Here is a 21964-nt window from a genome sequence, read left to right as displayed (position 1 = left end):
CCTAGAAGAGAGAAGAGGGTGAGGAGAGAATAGAGATAAGAGTGGACCAAGCCTGGGTGGCAGAGGTGTCTCTCAGGGGCAGCCAACCTGCGCCCCAGAGGTGCTGTCCTGAGAGGCCAACAGTCCTGGGTCAACAGGGATAAACCCGGGAATCTGAGCCCAGCACCGCTGCTGCGGCCTCCACCCAGACCAGAGCACAGAGGGAAGGCAGGGACTGCCGGCTCTGGGCTTGCCCTGGCTTGCTGGGCCCCACTGGCCACAGGGGTCTGTGGGCGGTGCAACGGCTAAGGACCTGAAAGAACTGCAGCTGCAGGGGAAGCAGGGCGGCTCCGCGAGAGCGGAGAAGGGGCTCCTGGCAGCAGCCCTGGGGGTGCAGGTGGAGGGTGCCAGCAGCTCCTCATGGGAGACTGCCTCCCCCTAGGCGGGGTGGATGTGGGGCTCTGGGACCCTCACCCCCTGGCCAGAGACCTGCCTCGCCCCTCCTGCCTGATGGTCTGAGGATGGGCCAGAGCCCACCCTGCTGGCTGCCCACTGGGGGTGTGCTCAGGGGGCCCAGGGAGGAGGGCCACCCTCATCTCTCTCAGGTTTGGTTTTTTACAAGATTGGTTTATTAACTATGATACATATCACATAAGGCCTTTTCAGTTTTTTACACCATTCCCATTGAGACAAGTACAATACTTTGTAGCAAATACATGATTTTAAAAAACAAAACCAAACAAAAACACCTCAGTCAGAGATGCCTCAGCCTTAGTTGATGGCTGACCATGCACTAATCAGTCAGGTTGGAGCCTCAAAAAACTCACGATGTGTTTTAAAAAAAAAGTCTGGAAATTAAGCAAACATTCCTAACACCAACTAGAGGATGTCCTGGTTAAAGCCCCTAAAATACAAAGAAATAATGGTTATACTTTCTTCACATACAGTTCTCCACTTCTGCTGCGAAAACAGAGTTTTGGGCACACAGCCAAACTACTAACACATTTCAATACCATTAATATGCTTTTTCCCCCCTCAAGAAACTCAAAATATTTGTTAATTCAACATATATAAAGATCATTTAACATGTGAAAATACAAGTACCAGAAAAATAAGCTGGCAGCAGCACTATTCCAAATTTTCAAACAAGTTTTATTCTTACAATTCACTTTTTTTTTTAAATGTACACAGGGAACATGATTCTTTTTTATGCAAACAATAACTTAGGCCCTGTCTTGACTACACTGAAGTGTGACATCACTGCTGATGGAGCCTGCTGCTGAGGGAGGGCTGCTGGGCAGTGGGGCAGGGTGCTGAGGGGAGTCGCTTCTGATCCTTGAGGAGTTGAATGACTGCTCCCAGAGTTGGTAAGAATCCTTCTCTTCCAGGACAGCACAGCAGGCATAGCTGGGGGAGGCCCTTCCCCTCACGCCACGCCTTTCCTGGTGCAATCACTGGCAGCCACAGATGTGACTCAGGTTTCCAGCACACACGACTCAGTCGTTGTTTCACCTAAGCATGAGTGATCAGCTTGAACCTGCCAAGCAAGAGTGGCAGCAACTCCTGTCCATCATCTATGGAGAGCCACCGGTGCTTGGTAGTGAGCGCTGGGACTGTCTCCAGGCCCCAGAGCACACCATGCCCACAGCACAGGAGGATGCTGGCGTGAGGGAACCCAGTCCCCAGCACCCACCCAAGTCCCTGAAGCTTCTCTTGGAAAAACAGCCACTGGCAGAGCAGAGCCCCTAGGCAGACAACCCCAGCAGCATGCTGGGGAGCACTGGGGGGGGGGGGTCCCTCGCGGATGCAGATGACCTTGGATCACACAGGTTGCAGCTGGCTGGTCTGCGAGTTCCAGGGCTGAGGCTGGAACACCTGCGATCTAGGGGAAGGCATCCATTCAGGCCTCCCCCAAGACCAGAAGGAGGTGAGGCTAGTGTGCTGCTCCTATGATGTCACCCTCTGGCTACCCTGGTGAAGACAAACACACTCTGCTAGAACAAACTCACCCCCAACATGCTTCCTGCCTAAAGCAGGAAGATTGCGGCAGTGCAACGTAGGAAAACCCAGGAAACAGCACTCAGCATTGCTCCCCAAAATGTCAAGTGACGGCCTCCCCACATGCAACACAGCCAGGAACTGAAGGAAAATTCGTAAGCCACGCTGCCTAACCTTGGACCAGCTCCCTCTGTGGAAGCATCAGTGTCACATCCAGAATCAGTCTCATTCTTAAAATCAAGGGTTGTTTCCTTCCAGTCCTTGGTGTCTACACTCTGCTGGGGGTAAAAAGAACACACTGGATGGGGAGAGAGCTTCTGGGCATCCAACTGTTTTGGTGTAGGGCACGGAACAAGTGCCATGACACCCCTGAACTGTTTAGCCACCCTGGCCAATGCTAATGACCCCCGGCCACGCCCTCAATCCTGTGTGTGGTGCAGTTCCGATGAGAATGACTTGTGAAAGAGCTTTTCAGCGCTTAGCTCGTCAGATGAATGGGAGCGGTGGGGAACATTCTAGTTAAGGTCAGCATGCCCCAACCATGCCCATACTCCTTCATGGGTCCCCTCTGAGGGCCCTTTTGGTCCAAAAGCTGACCCCACCCCCCCAATAACCAGAGTGGAAGCCCAGGGCCCGGTACTACTACTGCAGGCAATGCCAACTCAGAATGACCGAAAAACGTCCTCCAGCCAGGGTCAGCCTGAGAAGCAGAAAATGAGAAGTTAGAGAGTTAGCAGAGGAAACAGACAGCTACCTGTCCAACTGTGGCTCACTGGGCACGAGCCCTGTCCCCACCTGCACACTGTGAGAGCCCTTGCGGGACAACAGGGGCAGGGGTAAGGGGTTTCTGCAGCTGCCCAGACCGGCTAGCAGGGGGTGCTGTGGGACTAGAGGCTACCCTCTGGAGGCCTGGTCTCTGCTATTCTGACCCAGGGAAGGATGCCAAGCACTGTGTTTGCCCTTACTATGTATGCCCCCTTCCAGAAAACTCACCTACGGCTTACAGATCTATGCAGTCTCAAGGACTGAGGGGAGTGGGGGCGCTTGTGAAGGTGAAGTTCCTGGTACAGAGCAGAGGTTTAGGTGGTAGCATGGCCCAGTGTGCCAGCACAAAGAACAGTGGCCCCAGACTACCCCTGTGGCTTCCCTCCCCCCCATACTTTGAAGGGCTGACTGGGAGTAGGTGAGCAGGACCCAGAAAAAGGCAGAGACGAATTCAATGCAGTCATTTCCTGACCTGCCTGGGGCTCAGCGCTGGGGGAGCTGCAGGGCTGGAGAAGCCTGGGCCTGGCCCCCTCTGTCCAAACTAAACACAAGTATCACCTTCCAGCCAAGCCCTGACCTAAAGCACCAGACACAGCCCCACCAGAAGAGAGTCCATCATAACATTTACATAAAACATTCATGTACCTTAGGTTTGTTTTTTGACTTGTAGTGTCCTTAAGACGCGGTAAAAGTTGCTTTAATTTTCCCAAGCACCTTATTTTGCCGTACAAGAACCAGAAACACTAAGATATCCAGCTTATCCAGAGGAAGAAGTCAGTGAGCACAGGGCCTACGCCACCCTCCAGCAGCCAACAAGAAGAGTTTGAGGCTGGGAGTGGCTGAGATTGTTTGGAGGCATCTCTTCCTTTGTCAGGCCACCCAGCTGAGGCGACCCAGGGCAGCCTGGAACATGCCACAGGTGCTGCTTCTTAAAGTGCAAAGAGCCCTGGAGGACTAGGGGGCGTGTGGGGCTCTTACCCCACACCCCCATGCCCAGGGTACCTTAGTGTCAGGCTTTTCCACTGCAGAGGCCATGGCCCAGCCTCGGGGAGCGAGGGGCAGCCAGTATCTACAGCAGCCTTAGCAGGGTTGCTGTGTTTGAGGGGCAAAGGTGGGGCATGAGGAGGCCTCTCCCAGAGGAAGGCCAGTGGAAAAGCCAGGAAGGGCGGGGGAAGGCCATGGGAGGAGGATGGTGACAGGCAGGCATGATGCCCTCCTCACGACTCTGATGGCCTTTGTACCTTTACCTCCTGTGGGCCCTGATGGCCCGGAAACGTGAAGGGCAGCCCTGCGTGGCGCTGCGGACCCCCACACTGCCCACTTCCCACAAACACCCCTGCCAGCACCCCCTACAGCCCACGATACAAATGACTCCACTGCAACAGCAACCACACTAAACCACATCCCAACTGCACCCCAGCACCCATGGCTGGCCCCCGCGCACACACGCCTGTCTCCACAGCACTGCAGTGGGTGCCCAGGCAGACCAGGATCCAGGCTGGTCTCCCCAGCTCTTCCCATCAAGGGCTCAAACTGCGTATTCTTGGGGTGAGACTCTAGTAACCCGACATTAAGTGGGGCCCCAGCAGGGTCTCAGGCAATCACCCCGGGCATCCTTGTTTTGCTGTCACAAAGGGCCAATTTTTTCACTTGTCTGCCTCTTGGCAGAGGTGGGAAGAAAGCTGAATCTTGAGGTCTGTAGTTTCCTTCCTATAGTTTCTTTCCTTTTCTTTTTAAAAATCATTGGAGGGGGTCTTTCCATTTTTCTTCCAGTGTTCCTTTGTTTTGAAGGGACCGTATCCCCAAGGCTTGTGAATGGGAAGGGGTGCGAGGGGGAGCTGCACACACTCACCCAGTCCAGGCACAAAGCTACCCTCCCTCTGCTCTGGTCTGCTGGGCTAATGTCCTCAGCATGGTACCTTGGGGTGGCAGAGCTGTGGCCCACATGTTCCCAAGGAGGCTGCTAGACAGGCTGCACCCCTTAACTGGGCGTGGGGGTGCAGCTATGGAAGGTGGGAAGAGCCAGGTGCAACAGACGGCAAGTGTTCTCTTTAGGGGTTGCTGGCTCTGCCCTGGGACGGCCTGAATCTCAGAACTTCCTCTTCCTCCTCCAGCCAAGGCCAGGTCTCTGTCCAGTGGGCAGACGCCTTGAGGCTGTTATGCACAGACAGATCGGGGGCGGGGGGTCCTGGGGCGCAGTGAAGGGCCGCAGGCATCGCTGCCTGGCCAATTCAGTCCTCAGAAAGGTCCACGTCAGAGGGGAGGGCCTGCAGCCAGCCCCAGGCGTGCAGTGCTGGGCTCAGGGCACCAGACGGCCTAGCTGATGGTGGAGTGCTGGCTGGTGCTACCGCCGAGGTCTTCAGAAGGGGACAAGAGAGAGGGGACACCCTCTCCACCTCTGCCCTAGTAGACCTGGTTTTGTTCAAGGCCAAATACCACCCCGTCAAAGAGAGAAGACCTTGTCTCCTTTTGCCCTGGGCCCTGGGGGCTCACAGCGTGTGTTCGGCTTGAAGCTGGGAGGGGAGCAGTGGCTGCATCGGGGACTGGGGGGTGGGTGGTGGCGACTGGGGTGGTGAGGGCTGGCTTGCGACAGGTGTGGAGGTGAGGAAGGGAACAGTGGAAGCCAGGGCAGAGGGGGAGCTGGGTGTGGCGCCGGGAGGCTCGCTGATGGGCCGGTTGTGGAAGAAGAAGGGGCACTGCTGGATGAAGAGCTCAATGATTGTCTGGTAGGTCCGTGTGGCCGTGAGGGCGTCCATGGTGCTGAAGTCGGGTCTCATCAAGGTGGGCCAGAAGCAGATGGACAGGTTCTCACTGGTCATGAGATTCACCTTGTTGTTGTGGCTGACTCTGTGGGCGACACCAAACTCAAGGTCAGAGCTCCACAGGGCAGAGGGCCTGGGTGAGGCTCTCGGTCACCTGTACTCATGGTCACTGCCACCCTGGCTGCTCTCTCCCCGCCTGCCCCCCCCCGCCACCAACGGCCTGAGAACAAAAAAGGCCCCAGCACAGCTCTCCAGCCCAGGCCTGGGAGTTGAGGTCTGAGCCCTCCTTGCCCCATCCTGGGTTCCAGGGTCTCCATGTGGCTTTGAGGCCCCGGCTCACAGGAAGCCCCTGCAAGCCCTGTAGGTTGGCAGAATGTCTCAGGGACTCTCCCTCAGGCCCCCAAAGTGGGGGACAATGCTCTGAGAGAGAGAGAGAGAGAATATGCGTGTGTCCCAAACCAGGGCTCACAAAACACCATTTTTTGTCAAGAGAGGACTAGGCCTGCCTGTAAAACAGACTTAGTCTGTGTGTGAAAAGCCGTGGGAACCATCCAGGTAGCAGGTTTCCTGATCGGAGCTCCCCGCACTTGCTGGACTGGAGTTGCTTTCACACAGCGCGCCTATCTTGGCCCAGCGTTTTGTCACGCAGGTCAGGAAACACAAATCCTGGGGCAAGGTCCTGATGTGTGCTGTGGGCCATGCAGGCCTTGCTTAGACAGAACCAGGACAAAGGCCTGAGGTGGAGAAGCCAAGAGCCTAGGATGCTTCCAGGCAAGCAGACGTGGCCACACTGAGGAGCCGGGCCAGCGCCCGGCCGGGCTTGAGGGGCTGACTGGCCCTGACTGGAGGTTTCTGAAAGAGGAAAGACCAAATGGCCAGCCCTGCAACATACTTGTTCAGGTGAGAGATGACGTATTTGAAGACTTCATGGTTTTCCTTTGGAAATTTCTTGAGTACCTCCTTTAGGGCATGCAGCTTCTGTTCCCGGTCGTTGATTTCTACGGAAAGAGAAAACCAAGACGAAGGTTGATGGGTCTCAGGCTCTGAGCAGACACTGGTCCTGGGCAGTTGGTGAAAACCGAGGGCTGGTGGCCAACGAAGGGTACGCTGTGTACTGTACCTTCTCTGAGGATGGCCCAGGGCTTAGACAAGGGCAACCTCATCCTTTCCCTGCAAGCTGGTGCCTAAGGCTGGCACACCTGGCCGTGGCACAGGGCCAGGGGCCAGGCCTACCTCCATGTCCCAGGCCCCTGCTGAAGGGGACCACTGTATGCCTGGGGCTTCCTGGCCCCCACCACCCAAGACTCCACGATCCAGAGAGACTCCACCATAAAGAACACCATTCTTTGCTCATCCGGTTGCCCCTGGAGACAGGCATCCCAATGCAGAAAGCCTGCCTGCTTCCTGACCAGACGGGAGAGCGCTGCCACCCACCCACGCCAACAGACGGTCTAGGGAGGGAGTTTGTCACAAGACCAGGGCTCTGTCCTTTTCCTAGAGTCACAGGGATTCTCTACATATCTCCCTATTGGAGGAGCTGATGGAAACAGTGGGGGAATTCTTATGCAGTTCATCAAAGGGACTCCGTACCCCCTTCCCCCCCTACTGCCCACAGTTTGCCCATCATAGAATCCTAATGGACTGAGAGGGTGAAAATAAGCTAACCCAAGGGAAATGCTTCAGCCATGCCAGGCCTGGTTCAGTGAGGCCTCCTATGAGGCTGGAGCTATCATCCCATTTTAGGGAAAAGTAATTTGGGGCCCAGAGAGGTTGCAGAAATCAGCATCTTGGTCTGGGAACCAAACCCTGTCCAACGGGCTGCAGAGTCTGAGCAGAGCCACTGTGCTCCCTGGGGCCTTGGCTCCCTCTTCCTGAGTGGACCTGCCCTCCTTGGTTGGGAGAGCTGGCTTGGGCGAGTGAGATAAAAATGGGGGTTCTAGTTCCCGTTGTGGTGCAGTGGAAACGAATCCAACTAGCAACCATGAGGTTGTGGGTTCGATCCCTGGCCTGGATCAGTGGGTTAAGGCTCTGGCGTTGTCATGAGCTGTGGTGTAGGTCGCAGATGTGGCCTGGATCCCACGTTGCTGTGGCTGTGGTGTAGGTCGGCAGCTGTAGCTCCAACTGAACCCCTAGCCTGGGAACTTCCGTGTGCTGTGGGTGTGGCAGAGAGACCTCTCTGAGCACAGCAAGATAGCCCTACAGCCACGTGCTGGAACCGAAAGCTATCTCTAGGACTCTTGGGCTCAGAAAAGTCCCAGAAGGATCCCATGAGGAGATGGCAGCTATTCCAAAAGTGATGGTTGGGGTGGGTGGGCAGGTAGTGGGTTCGTTAAGAATATGATGGTTCCCACTTGGTTTGGGGGTGTGGGCTCCTTTAGGATATATGGAAGCTCTGGGTCCTCGCCCACAAACGAACTGTATGTAAGTCTGCTTATGATTCCTGGAGCTTCACAGACTCCCCAAAACCATCTATTCCCTAGGGAGTCTGGGGCCTGCCAGTTAAAAGCCTCTGTAGTGGGTGATGCGCCTAGAGGGTCATAGTCTCGGGGAAGCGGGTGTAAGGAGCCTCAAGCCAATCCTGGGAGGGCAGGTCGGCGGTACAGGGAGGAAGGGTGGTGTCTCTGACATCAACCAGCTGTATGATCTTAGGGAAGTGCTACATCTGAGCATCAGTCTCCCTGCCCATAAAAGGGGCTCAGGACAGTGTCTCCTTTACGTGGAGACACCATACCATGAAAGGAAGAGCTCACAGACACACACATAAAAAGCACTTGGGAGCAAGTATGAGTTTCAGGGAACCAGTGGAAGAGGAGGCTGTAAAGATGCAGGGACGGAGCTACTGGGAACATTTGCTGGGAGGCTAATGAGCATGAAACTGGGCGAATGTTTTGACTTGAGAGCGTGGCTTGATAAAAATGGTATTTTGGCAACATCTGACTATTGAAAAATCACAGGAACTAATTATGTGGGGCCATTATCAGCTTTATTTCTCTGAACCCAAGATTTACGGTAAGGGTCCAACCTCAAGGGCATACTTTTTTAAATTTTCTTTTCCTATTTTTACGGCTGCACCCGCGGCATATGGAAGTTCCCAGGCTAAGGGTCAAACTGGAGCTGCAGCTGCCAGCCTGTACCATAGCCACAGCAACGCAGGATCCTTAACCCACTAAGTGAGGCCTAGGGATTGAACCCGCATCGTCATGGAGACAACGTTGGGTCCTTAATCCACTGAGCCACAACAGGAACTTCAAGGGCTTTGAGTTTCAAAACCCTTTACTATTAAGTTTCAATAACAAGTTTACTTAAAAGAAGTATACTGCTCTGGGGTGGGGGATGTGGATGAACAATTATACTGAAAACCAAAAGAAACACGTGCATGGCTCAGAGTCTCACTTAATAAAATAATTGTGCCCCCTTCCAGATGTGAGCTTGGCACAGGCCTCTCTTAGGTGCCCGTATAACAAAAAACACAGCTGTGTTTGTTTTAATTAAGCGCTTGAATGGCAGCACCTTCATCTAAGAGCCTGGCCTCACCAGTCCTCCTGGCTGGAGGCAGGAAATGGGGCTAATGATGCCACTGAAGCAGGATCCTAGGATTAGCAACATCACAAGGCAGTACACGAACAAGAGCCCAAGAAGCAGCAAGATCGGTGTGCCTGGAGACCTTGCAAGTCAGTCATTTATTAATCTCTAGCCCTAGGTTGTCTCATCTTCAGATAGAAAGGGCAAGATGATAAGCTGGCATCCTGAATCATCTGGGGTCATTCATTCCTTTTGACAATCTGATAAAAGATACTGGTCTTCTCCATAGACTAAAATGAACACACAGAATTGATAAGCAATAAGCGGGGGCTAATGAGGCCCTGAGGCCAAAAGTCCTTAGGCTCAGAGCCCCTGGACTGAGACAGAGTCAGATCTAGGGCCGCTTCTGGCACAAAAAACACAGGACAGGGTGTGTGCAGACTGACTGGCTGGACCAGAGGGATTCCAGAGAGGTGATGGTGGGATTGTGAGGTTGGTCATGAGAGCAAAGGGAAAAGATGTGGGGCAAAAATAAATGACACTATTTCTTTTTTCTTGCCTTTTTTTTTTAGGGCCTCACCCGTGGCACATGGAGGTTCCCAGGCTAGGGGTCTAATAAGAGCTATAGCTGCCGGCCTACACCACAGCCACAGCAACACAGGATCCGAGACATGTCTGTGACCCACACCACAGCTCATGGCAACGCCGGATCCTTAACCCACTGAGCGAGGCCAGTGATCAAACCCACAACCTTATGGTTTCTAGTCAGATTCATTTCCGTTGCGCCATGACAGGAACTCCAAATGACACTATTTCTTGAAGGCTGGGGTGAAACGCAAGGATGTGATGGAATGGGGAATTCAAAGCCGCTTTCTCTGTCTCCTGAAATCCCGGTCCTATCTGAGTCAAGCTCAGGTACTCCCTCCTCACTGCATTTTCTGCACTTCTAGCTCAGCTTGCCTCATGCTGCCTGGCAGCTGACTTCAATGTGTACCCTGGGAGGAGAGGGCAGGAACAATGTCTCCACATAGAAAGGTCATGCCCACCCGGCCGCTCCCTAGTGGTATAGGATCTGGCTGCTCCTATTCATTTCTTTCTTTTTTTTTTTTTGTCTCGTCTTTTTAGGGCCGTACCCGTGGCATACGGAGGTTCCCAGGCTAGGGGTCGAATCAGATCTACAGCTACCAGCCAACACCACAGCCACAGCAACGCGGGATCCAAGATGTGTCTGCGACCTACACCACAGCTCACGGCAACACCGGATCCTTAACCCACTGAGCGAGGCCAGGGATCGAACCTGCAATCTCATGGTTCCTAGTCGAATTCGTTTATCACTGAGCCACGACAGGAACTCCCTCTTGTTCATTTCTGAATCTTTTACATATCACCTTGATTGTGGTAGGAAGATAACTGGTGAATAATCACAAAAATCTCTGTTTGTAGGCACAATTTCAGCAGTGTTCAATATTATGAAATTCCAGGGGCTAACAAGACAATTTGACAGTGACCTTGATATTTGTTGTGATAGGATCTGACACCATTTCCAAGCCCTGAACACACGCAGACACAACAGCTCCTATGTATTAAGTGGAAAGAGCTGGTCAAGTTGATGTTGCTATGGAAACCCAGCCAGGCTGGGAATAGCTACTTTTAGGCATGAAAATCTTTGTTCCATAATGTCCCTTAACACTAACTCTGGCATCGCCTGGCTGGTGTCTCTGGCTCAGATAAACCCACCCTCTGACACATACAGCCCCACTCTTCACTCAACTTCTCTGGCTGTGAGAGGTGCCGTGTTGGTGAGATACACTCCTCTCGATCAGGTTCAAGACCACAGAGCTCCAGCTGACTAGTTTTGGGCACAGGAAACACACACTAGGAAGCGGAAGCGGAAAATCTCCACCCTTTCCAGGCTCCAGTAGCAGCAAGAAGCTCCGTTCCTAATGAGTGGAAGTCAGCAGAAGCTACTATAGGAAGGGCAGCTGATGCCCCATCAATAACATCTTCCTCTCCTGCCTTCCACAACCCTCCAAAAACAAAAAGATGCTATGTCAGCAATTCCCGCAGAAACAATGGGATTCTACTGGGTGCCAGGACTCTGCTAGCCTCTAGATGGCGCCAAGTCAAGACAAATGCTATCAGGAATCTTCAGGCTTCTGGCTCATACCTTCTCTTCCTAACAAGCTTAGCTTAGGTGGAAAGGCTCAGGATGGAGATTCCTACATTTCCCATCTGAGCCAGGCTGGAGCCTGCAGGAGAAGTGATTGCTGAGAGGACGTCTATTTTTGGATGGCAGGATCAGAGCAGAAGCTGGTACCTTGTCCCTGCTTCCAGCTCATCTGGGAGAAATCCAGACTCCTGCCCTGGGAAGGGAGATGGGAAGGAAGGCCAGGGAACCCTATGACAGTGCCAGGGAACTGTGTGCTTCTGCCCCATCCCCGTGGGCTTGGATAAGCTCAGAAGCTGTGAATGATTTCAATCAGCCAAGACTGTTGTGTATAAAATATGGTGAAGGCGGCACCCAGATTGTGGAAACAAATACCAGGGAAATGCAGACCCCAGAGTGGTGACTCTAGGGGCCCTGCAAGCCCTTGGCTCCACAGTTCAGGGTTGCGCTTCTGTCAGCATCTCAATTTCCCAAAGCCGCTGAGAATGTATATAACCCAGGACTTAAAAGACTGTGAATGTGTGACCTCCTCTAAATTTCTGCTCATGCCATCAGCCTTTTAAGTAAATCATACATGCTTAAATCTTCCTCTTTTGAGGTGGGTGGTAGCAAGATAAAACTAGTGTCCTGGGATCTGAGGGGACACACTCCATTTCCACTTCCCCACCCCCTTGGCCACTAGCAAGGACATCCCCTTCTGAAGCTGCACAGCAGTGGTGGCTTCTGAGGTCTTAACCCATCAGAGGTACAAAGTAGGGAGGCTGCCTTGGGCTAAAAAACCTAGGAAGTGCCACCCTGAGTAAAGCTCTGAGAGGTCAGGCCCTCTCTGCAGCACTGTGCAAGGTCTGGGAAAGGCTGCCCAGTGGGAAGGTTCCCACATGTGGACAAAGGCCTCTGGAGAGAGGGGAGACTGGGGCAGAAAGAGCTGTCAGGGCAGGAGGGATGGCATGAAAGGTGACCTCTAAAACCAGAGGTGCTGGGAGTTCCCTTTGTGGTACAGCAGGTTAAGGATCTGGTGTTGTCACTGCAGCAGCTAGGGGTGCTGCTGTGGCGTGGGTTTGATCCCTGGCCTGTGAACTTCTACATACCACGAATGTGGCCAAAAAACCCCCCCAGACAACACTCCCCCACCAGAGGTGCCAACTTGCTGCAGCCTCAAGTGATCTGGCCAGGGCCACTGGAGCTGCCCCCCTCCCTCAAGGAGATGGCTTCCTCAGAGTCTATCTGGCCCCAGGCCACACGTTAAATGCCTTCTGTGAGAGATGGGAGCAGATGGGTGGGTGAGAAGAAGGGAAAGGAAAGTAAGCCCTGCCATTTAACCGTCTGTTAGACAACCCTGCCTCCAGACCTCTCATCTCATTCGGTAACAGGAGAAGGGATGGTAACATTGGAAACTAGGGTCAAAGAAGGTTACGCTGGCCATGCTTACACTGGGAACAAGCAAAGGAGATTTGCCCCGGGTCTGGCACCAAAACTAGCCGCTTAACTCATGGAATTTTGGGGTCATCTGCAACCTTTTTGAAAGAACCCACAGAGAAGCACCTCTGGTCTACAAAGGCAGGGGGCTTAATCTGTCAGCCCTTGGATGTTACGGTGTTAGTGCCCTCTCCTTACCTCCTTCAAATCTCAGTTTCAAGATTCAGAGTGCCAGCTCTGTGAGGGCAGGGCATCACCACAGCGCTGCCCCCTCCCGCCACTCGCCAGCGTGGAGCCAGCGGAGGTCTGCCGGTACTCACTGTGTGCCTCCACCAGATCCATCTGCATGTTGTATGGGACCAGGGGGTCTGGTAGTTCTGAGAAAAAGCTCTTCATGGCCCCGGCCACGGTGTTCACTGTGAAGTCCTTCTCTGCCAAATCCAGGTTGTGGTCTGAAAGGAATTTAGGAGAGTGAGGCCAGACTCATCTAAGAAGGCCAGCGGCAAGGAAAACTTAGCATCTGGGAAAAACTGAGACAATCTGAGGACAGGGCTGCTGCCCAGGGCAGGCCTGGAGCCTGGGCAGGGACTCAGGATTATCACAGATTAGACAGAAAGTGGTATCCTGGGTGCTGAGACTCACAGACAGAGGCTGCCACCCAATTCTTCCTCTGCGTAGAGTTGCTGCGCCTGCCATCATGTGCATCCACCCTCCCTTGTCTGGCCTGGATTTGCTGCTACCTTTTCCGTAGCCCTCCTGCTCAGGGAAACCGGGAAGCTTTCCCAGAGGGCTTGCTCACTTTTCCTGGTCGGTTTCCAAATTGTTACCAACAATCTCGACTGCCATTCCACCCTTGTTCCTTATGGTGGAAGGGCAAGGAGACGTATTTATTCTTCTGCTGTCTTGGCTCTTCCAGCTTATGATACACCACTGACCTCTGTCTCCAATTTTTTTTTTGTCTTTTTTTTTAGAGTCGTAGCTTTGGCACATGGAGGTTCCCAGGCTAGGGGTCGAATCGGAGCTGTAGCTGCTGGCCACAGCCACAGCATCTCGGGATCCGAGCCACACAGCTCATAGCAACGCCGGATCCCTAACCCACTGAGTGAGGCCAGGGATCATACCCATATCCCCATCGACACTAGTCAGGTTCGTTAACCACAGAGCCACGACGGGAACACCCAATTTTTCTTTGTATACCTTCTTCTTAATGCGTGTCTGATTTATAAGAAATCATCTACTGACAGTGACATCAGTTTTGATCTGGGGGTTCTAAACTGTGGTATAGATTCTGGCGTATATATAAGTGTATACCCAAGCATGGCTATACGCTCATTTTGACCCCTTCTTCCTAGCTTGCAAGAGTGACACATTTCCCTGCTCTCACGGGTCACCACCTCCTGCTGCCAGCTGGCAAAGAGGGACTATGTGGCTACAAAGTGCTATGGCCCCCAGGGTGCTTGGGTGTCAGCTCCCAGTGCATACTGGTTAGCTGCTTTGTCCAACAGGCCGCCTGGATTGGTCTCCTAAGGCCACATGCTAAGGCAGACCCTACTTTGACCTTCAGCTTTCCATCCTCATTGGCCAGAGACATCTGTGAATTTTTGCTGCTTTGGCTCTTTTGCTTCTAACACTGGTGGCTGTGACTTCTCATCCCACAGTGTGTTCAATTCTAAGAGTTAGACTTGGGCCACTGAGTCAGGGTGAAATGGATTTGGCCATCTGGCTCTAGGCCTCTCAGGCCTGATCTAGCTTAGGAGACAAGTCTCTGCGAAGAGCCAGTCTTACTCATGAGAGGTCAGCTCTGAGAGTCCAGGACCCCATGCCCAGCTCATCACAAAAGGCTCCCTTGCTTTTTCTCTTGTGCTAGGACTGTGTGAGGAAGGTAGTCATGGGGAGGGTACTCCTGTGGCCCTGGCAAAACAGGACTGTTACCTCAATACAACATCACGTGCCCACAATCGCCCCTGCACGGCCCAGTCCAAGGGAAGCAAGGCCTTTTCCCAGTGAACGAGGCAGGTGCCAGGGTGAGCAGTGTGTGTGGGGGTGTGGGATAGTAACACAGGAAACTAAGGTCAAAGAAGGTTACACTGGCCATGCCTACACTGTGAACAGGCAAAGGAGCAGAGATGTGGCCCATGTGGGGCAGCCTGGCTGACGCAGCTCAGGCGAGGATGATGCTATGTCCGTTCCCCACTCCTCTGCGGTAGTGTGCCCGTGGAGGTAAGGCTGACTGGGCCCAAATACTTCCTCTTGTTCAGTCACTGAGCCAGCACCTCTCGGCTTTGCATCTGTGAGGCAGGAGCACCCCTGAGGGGCTCCACTGGCAGTTCGCCTACTCATCTGCCTTGGGTGGCTCCAGCCTCTCATGCTTGGCTGGGCTGTGGCCTTACCTTGATCAAACTGTCTTTGCAGACTCTCCATTTCTGACTTGTTCCCACTGACCCGGTAGATGCCTTCTGTGCTCAATCCTGAGGAGAAACAAGCAGGTGTCTTAGGAGCAGGGAGTGGAGAGCAGAGAACGAGGAGGACTGGATCTCAGGAAAGAAGGGGAGACCCCATCAGGCACCCAGCGTGAGAGAGGGTGGGGCTGAGTACTCTTGACTTGCCTAGATGCTCCAATCCACTTTTGCCCATTTTCTTTTTCACTCAGAGTTTTAAAAATATTTGGTTATTATTTTATTTATTTATTTATTTATTGTCTTGCCTTTTCTAGGGCCGCTCCCGCCGGCCTACGCCAGAGCCACAGCAACGCAGGATCCGAGCCGCAACTGTGACCTACACCACAGCTCACGGCAATGCCAGATCCTTAACCCACTGAGCGAGGCCAGGGATTGAACTTGCAACCTCATGGTTCCTAGTCGGATTTGTTTCTGCTGAGCCATGATGGGAACTCCCTATATATCTTCACATGTTTTCCCTTTTGCTATCTGTCTTCTAATTTTGGGTAATGAATTTTTCTGAAGTATATAATTCAAAAATTTTAGGTTCTCAAGGCCAGTCAGTTTCATTATGATGTCTCTCTCTCTTTTTTTTTTTTTTGGCTTTTCTAGGGCCACACCCACGGCATATGGAGGTTCCCAGGCCAGGGGTACAATCAGAGGTGTAGCTGCCAGCCTACACCAGAGCCTAAGCCATGCCAGATCCGAGCCACGTCTGCGACCTATACCACAGCTCACGGCAACGCCAGGTCCTTAACCCACTGAGCAAGGCCAGGGATTGAACCTGCAACCTCTTGGTTCCTGGTCGGATTTGTTGACCACTGATCCATGATGGGAACTCCATTTGTTTTTATGCTTAGAGCAGATTGGTTTTTTTGGCTGTGCCCCTGGCCTATGGGAGTTCCTAGACCAGGAATTGAATCCAAGCTGCAGCTGTGACCTATGCCATAGCTGTGGCAATGCTGCATCCTCAATCCAGGACACGCCTGGATTCAGGATCAAACCTAGAACGTGCCCCAGTGGGAATGCCATTAGAGCAGATTTCCCTTTTTTTCTTTTAAGGCCTCACTTGCAACATTTGAAAGTTCCCAGGCAAGGGGCTGAATCAGAGCTGCAGCTGGGGCCTAGACCACAGCCATGGCAACACTGGATCCAAGCTGCATCTGTGACTTATGTCACAGCTTGCAGCAATGCCGGATCCTTAACCCATTGAGCGAGGCCAGGGATCAAACCTGTATCCTCAGAGAGACGACGCTGGGCCCTTTAACCCACTAAGTCGTGATGGGAACTCCATAGAGTAGATTTTTCTATTCCTAGATCATAGTCTCTATTTCGTCCTTCTTGTCCTTTTTATAATTTTTTCTTAAATTTACATTTAACTCTGCAATCCTTCTGGAACTTAGTGCACAGTATTAGGTGAGAAAAAAACCAAGAGTAAAATTCTATCCTTCAATCCCCACCCGTTGGCCCGGGAAGCCCTGTTCAGCGGGGAGGGCCCTCCAAGCACTGTCCATTGACTTGCTTCTCCCTCCCTCCCTCCAGAAGGGAAAGTTCACTGTTGCACCTTTAAGACCCTGGGTCTACAGGACAATGAAGTCACTGTGAAAAACCAAGGCTCATGGCCAAACCAATCCTGGGTCTCCTCTGAAGGCCATGGTTTTGAGCAACTCTGACTAGTTGAAGGCGCATGGAGGAGGCACCCTGAGGCCACCAGAAGGCAGTGGGCCGTGGAGAGAGGACCATGCCCTTAAGTCAATTAGGAGGTTCCCAAGAACCAAATGTCTCAACATCAGTTATCACTGTAACTGACGCCTCTGGAGAGGTGCCCATGAGGCAAGGTAAAAGTAGTCAGTCTGACTGTTTCTGGGGCCCCAGACTAGTGGCAGGTGAACTTTGAAGAACACCAAAAACAAAAGTCATCAATTCTCTGGCCTAAAAGCTGTTAACTGCACGTGGACCTTTCACCCCAGAGAAAAGAGGGCTGGTTAATGGACCAGCCCCAAGGACACCCTACTGTGTAATGCCCAGTTACAAAGGAGCTGTCATCACTGTGCTCAGCATGAAAAGTGCAGACACAACCCAAGCCTGAGGCCCCGATGCACCCCAGACCCATGCTGCCCTTTCCCACGGCCCTCCCTTTAGGAGTTAACATTTCCTGCACGGTCACAGTCATGCACTGAGCTACGTGCTTTCTCACATCCATGCACCACTCACTCTTTTTCTTTTTAGGGCTGATTCGAACCCAGGATAGGGGTCAAAACAAAGTCGCAGTTGTCAGCCTGCATCACAGCCACAGCAACGCCCGGTCCTTATTATCCCACTGAGCGAGACCAGGATCAAACCCACATCCTCACAAACACTATGTTGGGTTCTTTTTTTTTTTTTTTGGTCTTTTTGCCATTTCTTGGGCCGCTCCTGCGGCATATGGTGGTTCCCAGGCTAGGGGTCAAATGGGAGCTACAGCTGCTGGCCTACGCCAGAGCCACAGCAACGCGGGATCCGAGCCACGCCTGCAACCTACACCACAGCTCACGGCAACACCAGATCCTTAACTCACTGAGCAAGGCCAGGGATTGAACCCACAACCTCATGGTTCCTAGTTGGATTTGTTAACCACTGAGCCACGACAGGAACTCTATGTTGGGTTCTTAACCCACTGAACCACGACGGCAACTCCCGCCACTAGCTCACTCACTTATTAGGTGAAAGATCAAAAAGGAAGTGGTCTGGAATTCCTGCTGTGGCGCAGCAGGATTGGTGGCATCTCTGCAGTGCCAGGATGCAGGTTTGATTCCTGGCCTGGCACAGTGGGTTAAAGGATTTGGTGTTTCCAGCTGCGGCGTAGATCACAACGGGGGCTTGGATCTGATCCCTGGCCAGGAAACTCCATATGCCATGGGGCAGCTGAAAAAGAAAAAGCGGGGCGGGGGGAGAGGGACCGTGGTCTAAGTTCAGGGCCCTGCCACTCCTCTGCCTCCACGCTGTTCCAGAAGATGCTTAACTCTTATCCACCATTATGCTGGGGTCCAGACACAGTCTCCCTTCCACCCCTTGAAGAAATACCACACCTGGGTGAAGCCCACTGGCCCTTAGTATTCTGGGTCGCTTTTGAGATGGTCTATCCCCCTATTGCTGTCAACCTCCAAAAGTCACAGGTCAGGGTGGCTCCTCTTCACCACCTTCAGTTCATAATTTTAGAATGGTCTTGCTCCTCAGTGACTTTTCTAAACTCTTCTCAGACATATTTAAACCTTCTACCCATTTCACATCTCAGGTAACACATGTCACATGCTTACATGTGAAATCACCCACATTTGGGGAAGCCCTGGATGTCTCAACAGACTCAACTCCTCACTCCCTAGGTTGAAGTGAAATCACTCCACTCTTCTCTTTACTTGAATGTCAGCCCTCTCTAATACAAAGAAAACAATGGAACGAATAAGTGGCAGGTGCTAAAAAGTCCCTGACTTAGTCACGATGTCCACAGTTCTGAGCCCCAGCATGGAGAGGCACCCTCTGAACTGCAGAAGGTCCCAACAGCCCCAGGCCATTCATCATCTTCTGGCAACTCTAACCTTCAGCACGGACAGCGGAGTCTTCTGCAGAGTCTCCTAACGGCCGTACACCCCAGCAGCATAGGGCAGAGACCAAACTGCAAATGAGCTATCTGGAAATTAAGAGAGGTGTGGGCCTGCCTGCTGAAACCTCATGAGATGGATGATCACAAAAAATGGAAGCACCTGAAAGCCAAGGCCAGCTCCACTGCATCAATTAATCATCAACTTAGTATTTCCTGTAACCTGAAAGCAAGTTTATATTACAAAACCCCATTTTAAAATAGCAATTCTGCCTCGGCCCTACACAACAATGTGGCATAATTTAGGAATGGTATCACTTGCTTGGCTAGTACAATTTTTCACAACTATTAATTAGACATCAATTAAACAAAAACAAAAACCTTACAGCAGACTGCAAACACTGTGAAATAGAGTGCTAGCAAAGCAAGTGAGAACTAGGATGCCAGACGAGCAAGGGCAGCTTGCCAAGGAGTCCAAGACCAGAGCAGGAAAAGGGCTGGGGGCCAGGAGCAGGCCCTCAGAGATGCTGGATTTCAAGGGGTGTGCATCCTGGGACCCTAAGACCACACAGAAATACTCTGGGGGTGACTCTGACTCACAACTGGCAGCAGAAAGCAGCACCCCCTAGCCACAAGGTCTTTTCCATGCCCTGAGGTCCAAATGAGAAAGCTTCCACCTTAAATTCATCTCTACACACCAGAAATCTCCGAAGACCCACTACCACAGCAGAGTCTTGTGACAGGCCTTTCTTCTTTCTTTCTTTGGGAATCTCTTAATCTTTGGGAATAAACAAGAGAAACAAGTTAATCCTTGATAAAAGAACAAGAAAAAACTCAAAACACCTAAGGACGAGATCTTCAAAAATCTAAACAATTTCTACGAAGAACAGTCTTGTTCCAACGGCTCTAGAGAACAGAGCACGACTAAGACTGGAAATGGTAGGAAGGCAAACATTCTCTCAATATGTAAAACAACAATAGCTACAGCTGCCATTCATTGCAAAGGGCCAGAGCTTTTGAACTGCCTACTCACTGGATAGCCATCTGTCTAGGATGCTCTTTAAAAAGATTAATACCTGGTCTAAAAACACAGTTAATAACAGGAACAACAAACCATTTACTGAATGCTTATGGTGTGTGTGGCACATAATACTAAGTGCTTACCATGCATTTCTACATCAGTTCTCACAACAGCCTCTTCAGAGGGGTTATTACTCATCTCATTTTACAGATGGGAATGCAGAGGCTAAGAGGTAGAATAACACGCACAAGGTCAGAGAGCTACTGAGCTGCAATCTAAACCCTATCATATGCTTCCAGAGCCCGTGATGTTTTAAATCACTAGTTTTCAAACCTGAGCATGCATCAGAATCATCTGGAAAGGTGGTTATGATCTAGGTTCCAGGGCTGCACCTGTAAGGATTCTAATTCGGTGGTTTGGAGTAGGGCCCATGAATCTGCATTCCAGCATATTTCCAGGTGATGCTGCTGGTCAGGGAACCATATGAGAACTGCCACAGCTTGAGAAGATGGTCCAGGCCTCTAAGGTCTTTCTTTTTTCTTTTTTTACTTCGCTTTTTAGGGCTGCACCCTCAGCATGGAGGTTCCCAGGCTAGGGGGTGAATCAGAGCTACAGCTGCCGGCCTACACCACAGCCACAGCAATGCCAGATCTGAGCCGCATCTGCAACCTACACCACATCTCACTGCAATGCCAGATCCTTAACCCGCTGAGCAAGGCTAGGGATCAAACCCACAACCTCAGGGTCTCTAGTCCGTTTCGTTTCCGCTGCACCACAATGGGAACTCCGGGTCTTTCGAACTCTTAATATCTATGATTCAATAAAATTGTGGGGCAATACACAAGGAAAAATAAATACTACTAGATACTTGAGGAACAAAGCATTTCCACGTGTTAAAACTGCTTTTTTCAGACGCGCTCATGGAATGTGGAAGTTCCCAGGCCAAGGATTGTACCGTAACTGCAGGCAGTTAGTTGGTTAGTTAATTTATTTATTTACTTATTGTCTTTTCTAGGGCTGCTCCCACAGCATATGGAAGTTCCCAGGCTAGGGGTCGAATCGAAGCTATAGCTGCCAGCCTACGCCACAGACACAGCAATGGGGGATCCGAGCCGTGTCTGTGACCTACACCACAGCTCACAGCAGCACCGGATCCTTAACCCACTGAGCAAGGTATCGAACCCGAAACCTCATGGTTCCTAGTTGGATTCGTTAACCACTGAGCCACAACGGGAACTCCAGGCTGCTGCAGTTATAAGGCTGGATCCTTAACCGGCTGCATCACAAGAGAACTCCAAAATTGGTTTTTTCTTTTTTAGGGCTGCTCCCAAGGCATATGGAAGTTCCCAGGCTAGGGGTCGAATAGGAGCTGCAGTGCTGGCCTACATCATAGCCACGGCAATGCCAGATCCAAGCCACATCTGCGACCTATGCTGCAGCTTGCGACAACACTGGATCCTTAACCCAATGATCAATGCCAGGGATTGAACCTGCATCCTCATGGACGCTAGTCAGATTCTTAATCTGCTGCGCCACAATGGGAACTCCAAAACTGGTGCTTTCTATATGTAAGCAAGCCTTTACATATTAACTAAAACCATGGCCACATATGATTTTCCAAAGAACATTAAAAAAGTAAAGAGAAAAGCAAGAAGGCTTTTTTCCCCCTTTCAATATATATTTAATGAACCCCTACATTGCAGATAAGACTCCTTACAGTGCTTTCTGCCATGATCTTCCTCAAAATTCTTTTGGTGACACAGAAGGCTAGATGGCCTGCCAATGCCAGCCACAAGGCGTTCCCCACAGGCTAAGAACTGGCACATTTTTATCTCTCACTTTACCACACAGCAGCTGCTGCTGACTCTAGCTCCTGAGATGCCTGTGGTTCCTGGCATACCAGGGGCACCAGGGAAATGGACAAGTGACCCATAGGAGCTTGGAAACCAAGGGAAGAACCATCTTCTGCTCTGTTATGTGTCTGATTTTCTGTCCCAATAAGTTTTTATTCCTGGATACCACGAACCACTTCTCAGCACCAGAGTTCTTGGCCAAAAGTCTTTCTGTAGCCTGCCAGGCCAAGCTTCGTCTGTGCTCGCTCACACCAGGACTCAGGTCCTCCTGAGTTTCCTTTCTAGCAACAAATCAATACTTCCTCCAAGACAAACTTGGACTTGTTTATTTTTCACTTACCATATTTAGACATAAAACCCGGCACTTTCGTCCTTAAAAAAAAATTTAATTGGTGCTGCTAATGCTCTAAAATGCTTCATACCAGACCGGCTTTAACTACTATTCTGTTGACTATTAAGGAGGCTA

The 21964-nt window shown here is 51.6% G+C and overlaps 1 protein-coding gene across 1 annotated transcript in view; it reads right to left on the bottom strand.

Moving 5' to 3' along the window:
• Window positions 1-585: 585 nt before the first annotated feature.
• Window positions 586-21964, bottom strand: part of ARHGAP35 (Rho GTPase activating protein 35) — a 127170-nt gene continuing 105791 nt past the window's right edge. Inside the window, exons 4-7 of the mRNA XM_047789811.1 lie at window positions 15000-15077; window positions 12930-13061; window positions 6397-6502; window positions 586-5589 (exon numbers count right to left, since the gene is read on the bottom strand). Coding sequence (XP_047645767.1) covers window positions 5232-5589; window positions 6397-6502; window positions 12930-13061; window positions 15000-15077 — 674 coding nt within the window. The 3' untranslated portion in view covers window positions 586-5231. The remainder of the gene's footprint in view (window positions 5590-6396; window positions 6503-12929; window positions 13062-14999; window positions 15078-21964) is intronic.

Source organism: Phacochoerus africanus, chromosome 8 (assembly GCF_016906955.1).
Source record: "Phacochoerus africanus isolate WHEZ1 chromosome 8, ROS_Pafr_v1, whole genome shotgun sequence".
NCBI lineage: Eukaryota > Metazoa > Chordata > Mammalia > Artiodactyla > Suidae > Phacochoerus > Phacochoerus africanus.
Note: the sequence above shows the minus strand (reverse complement) of the source record. Positions and strands in the feature narration are given on the sequence as shown.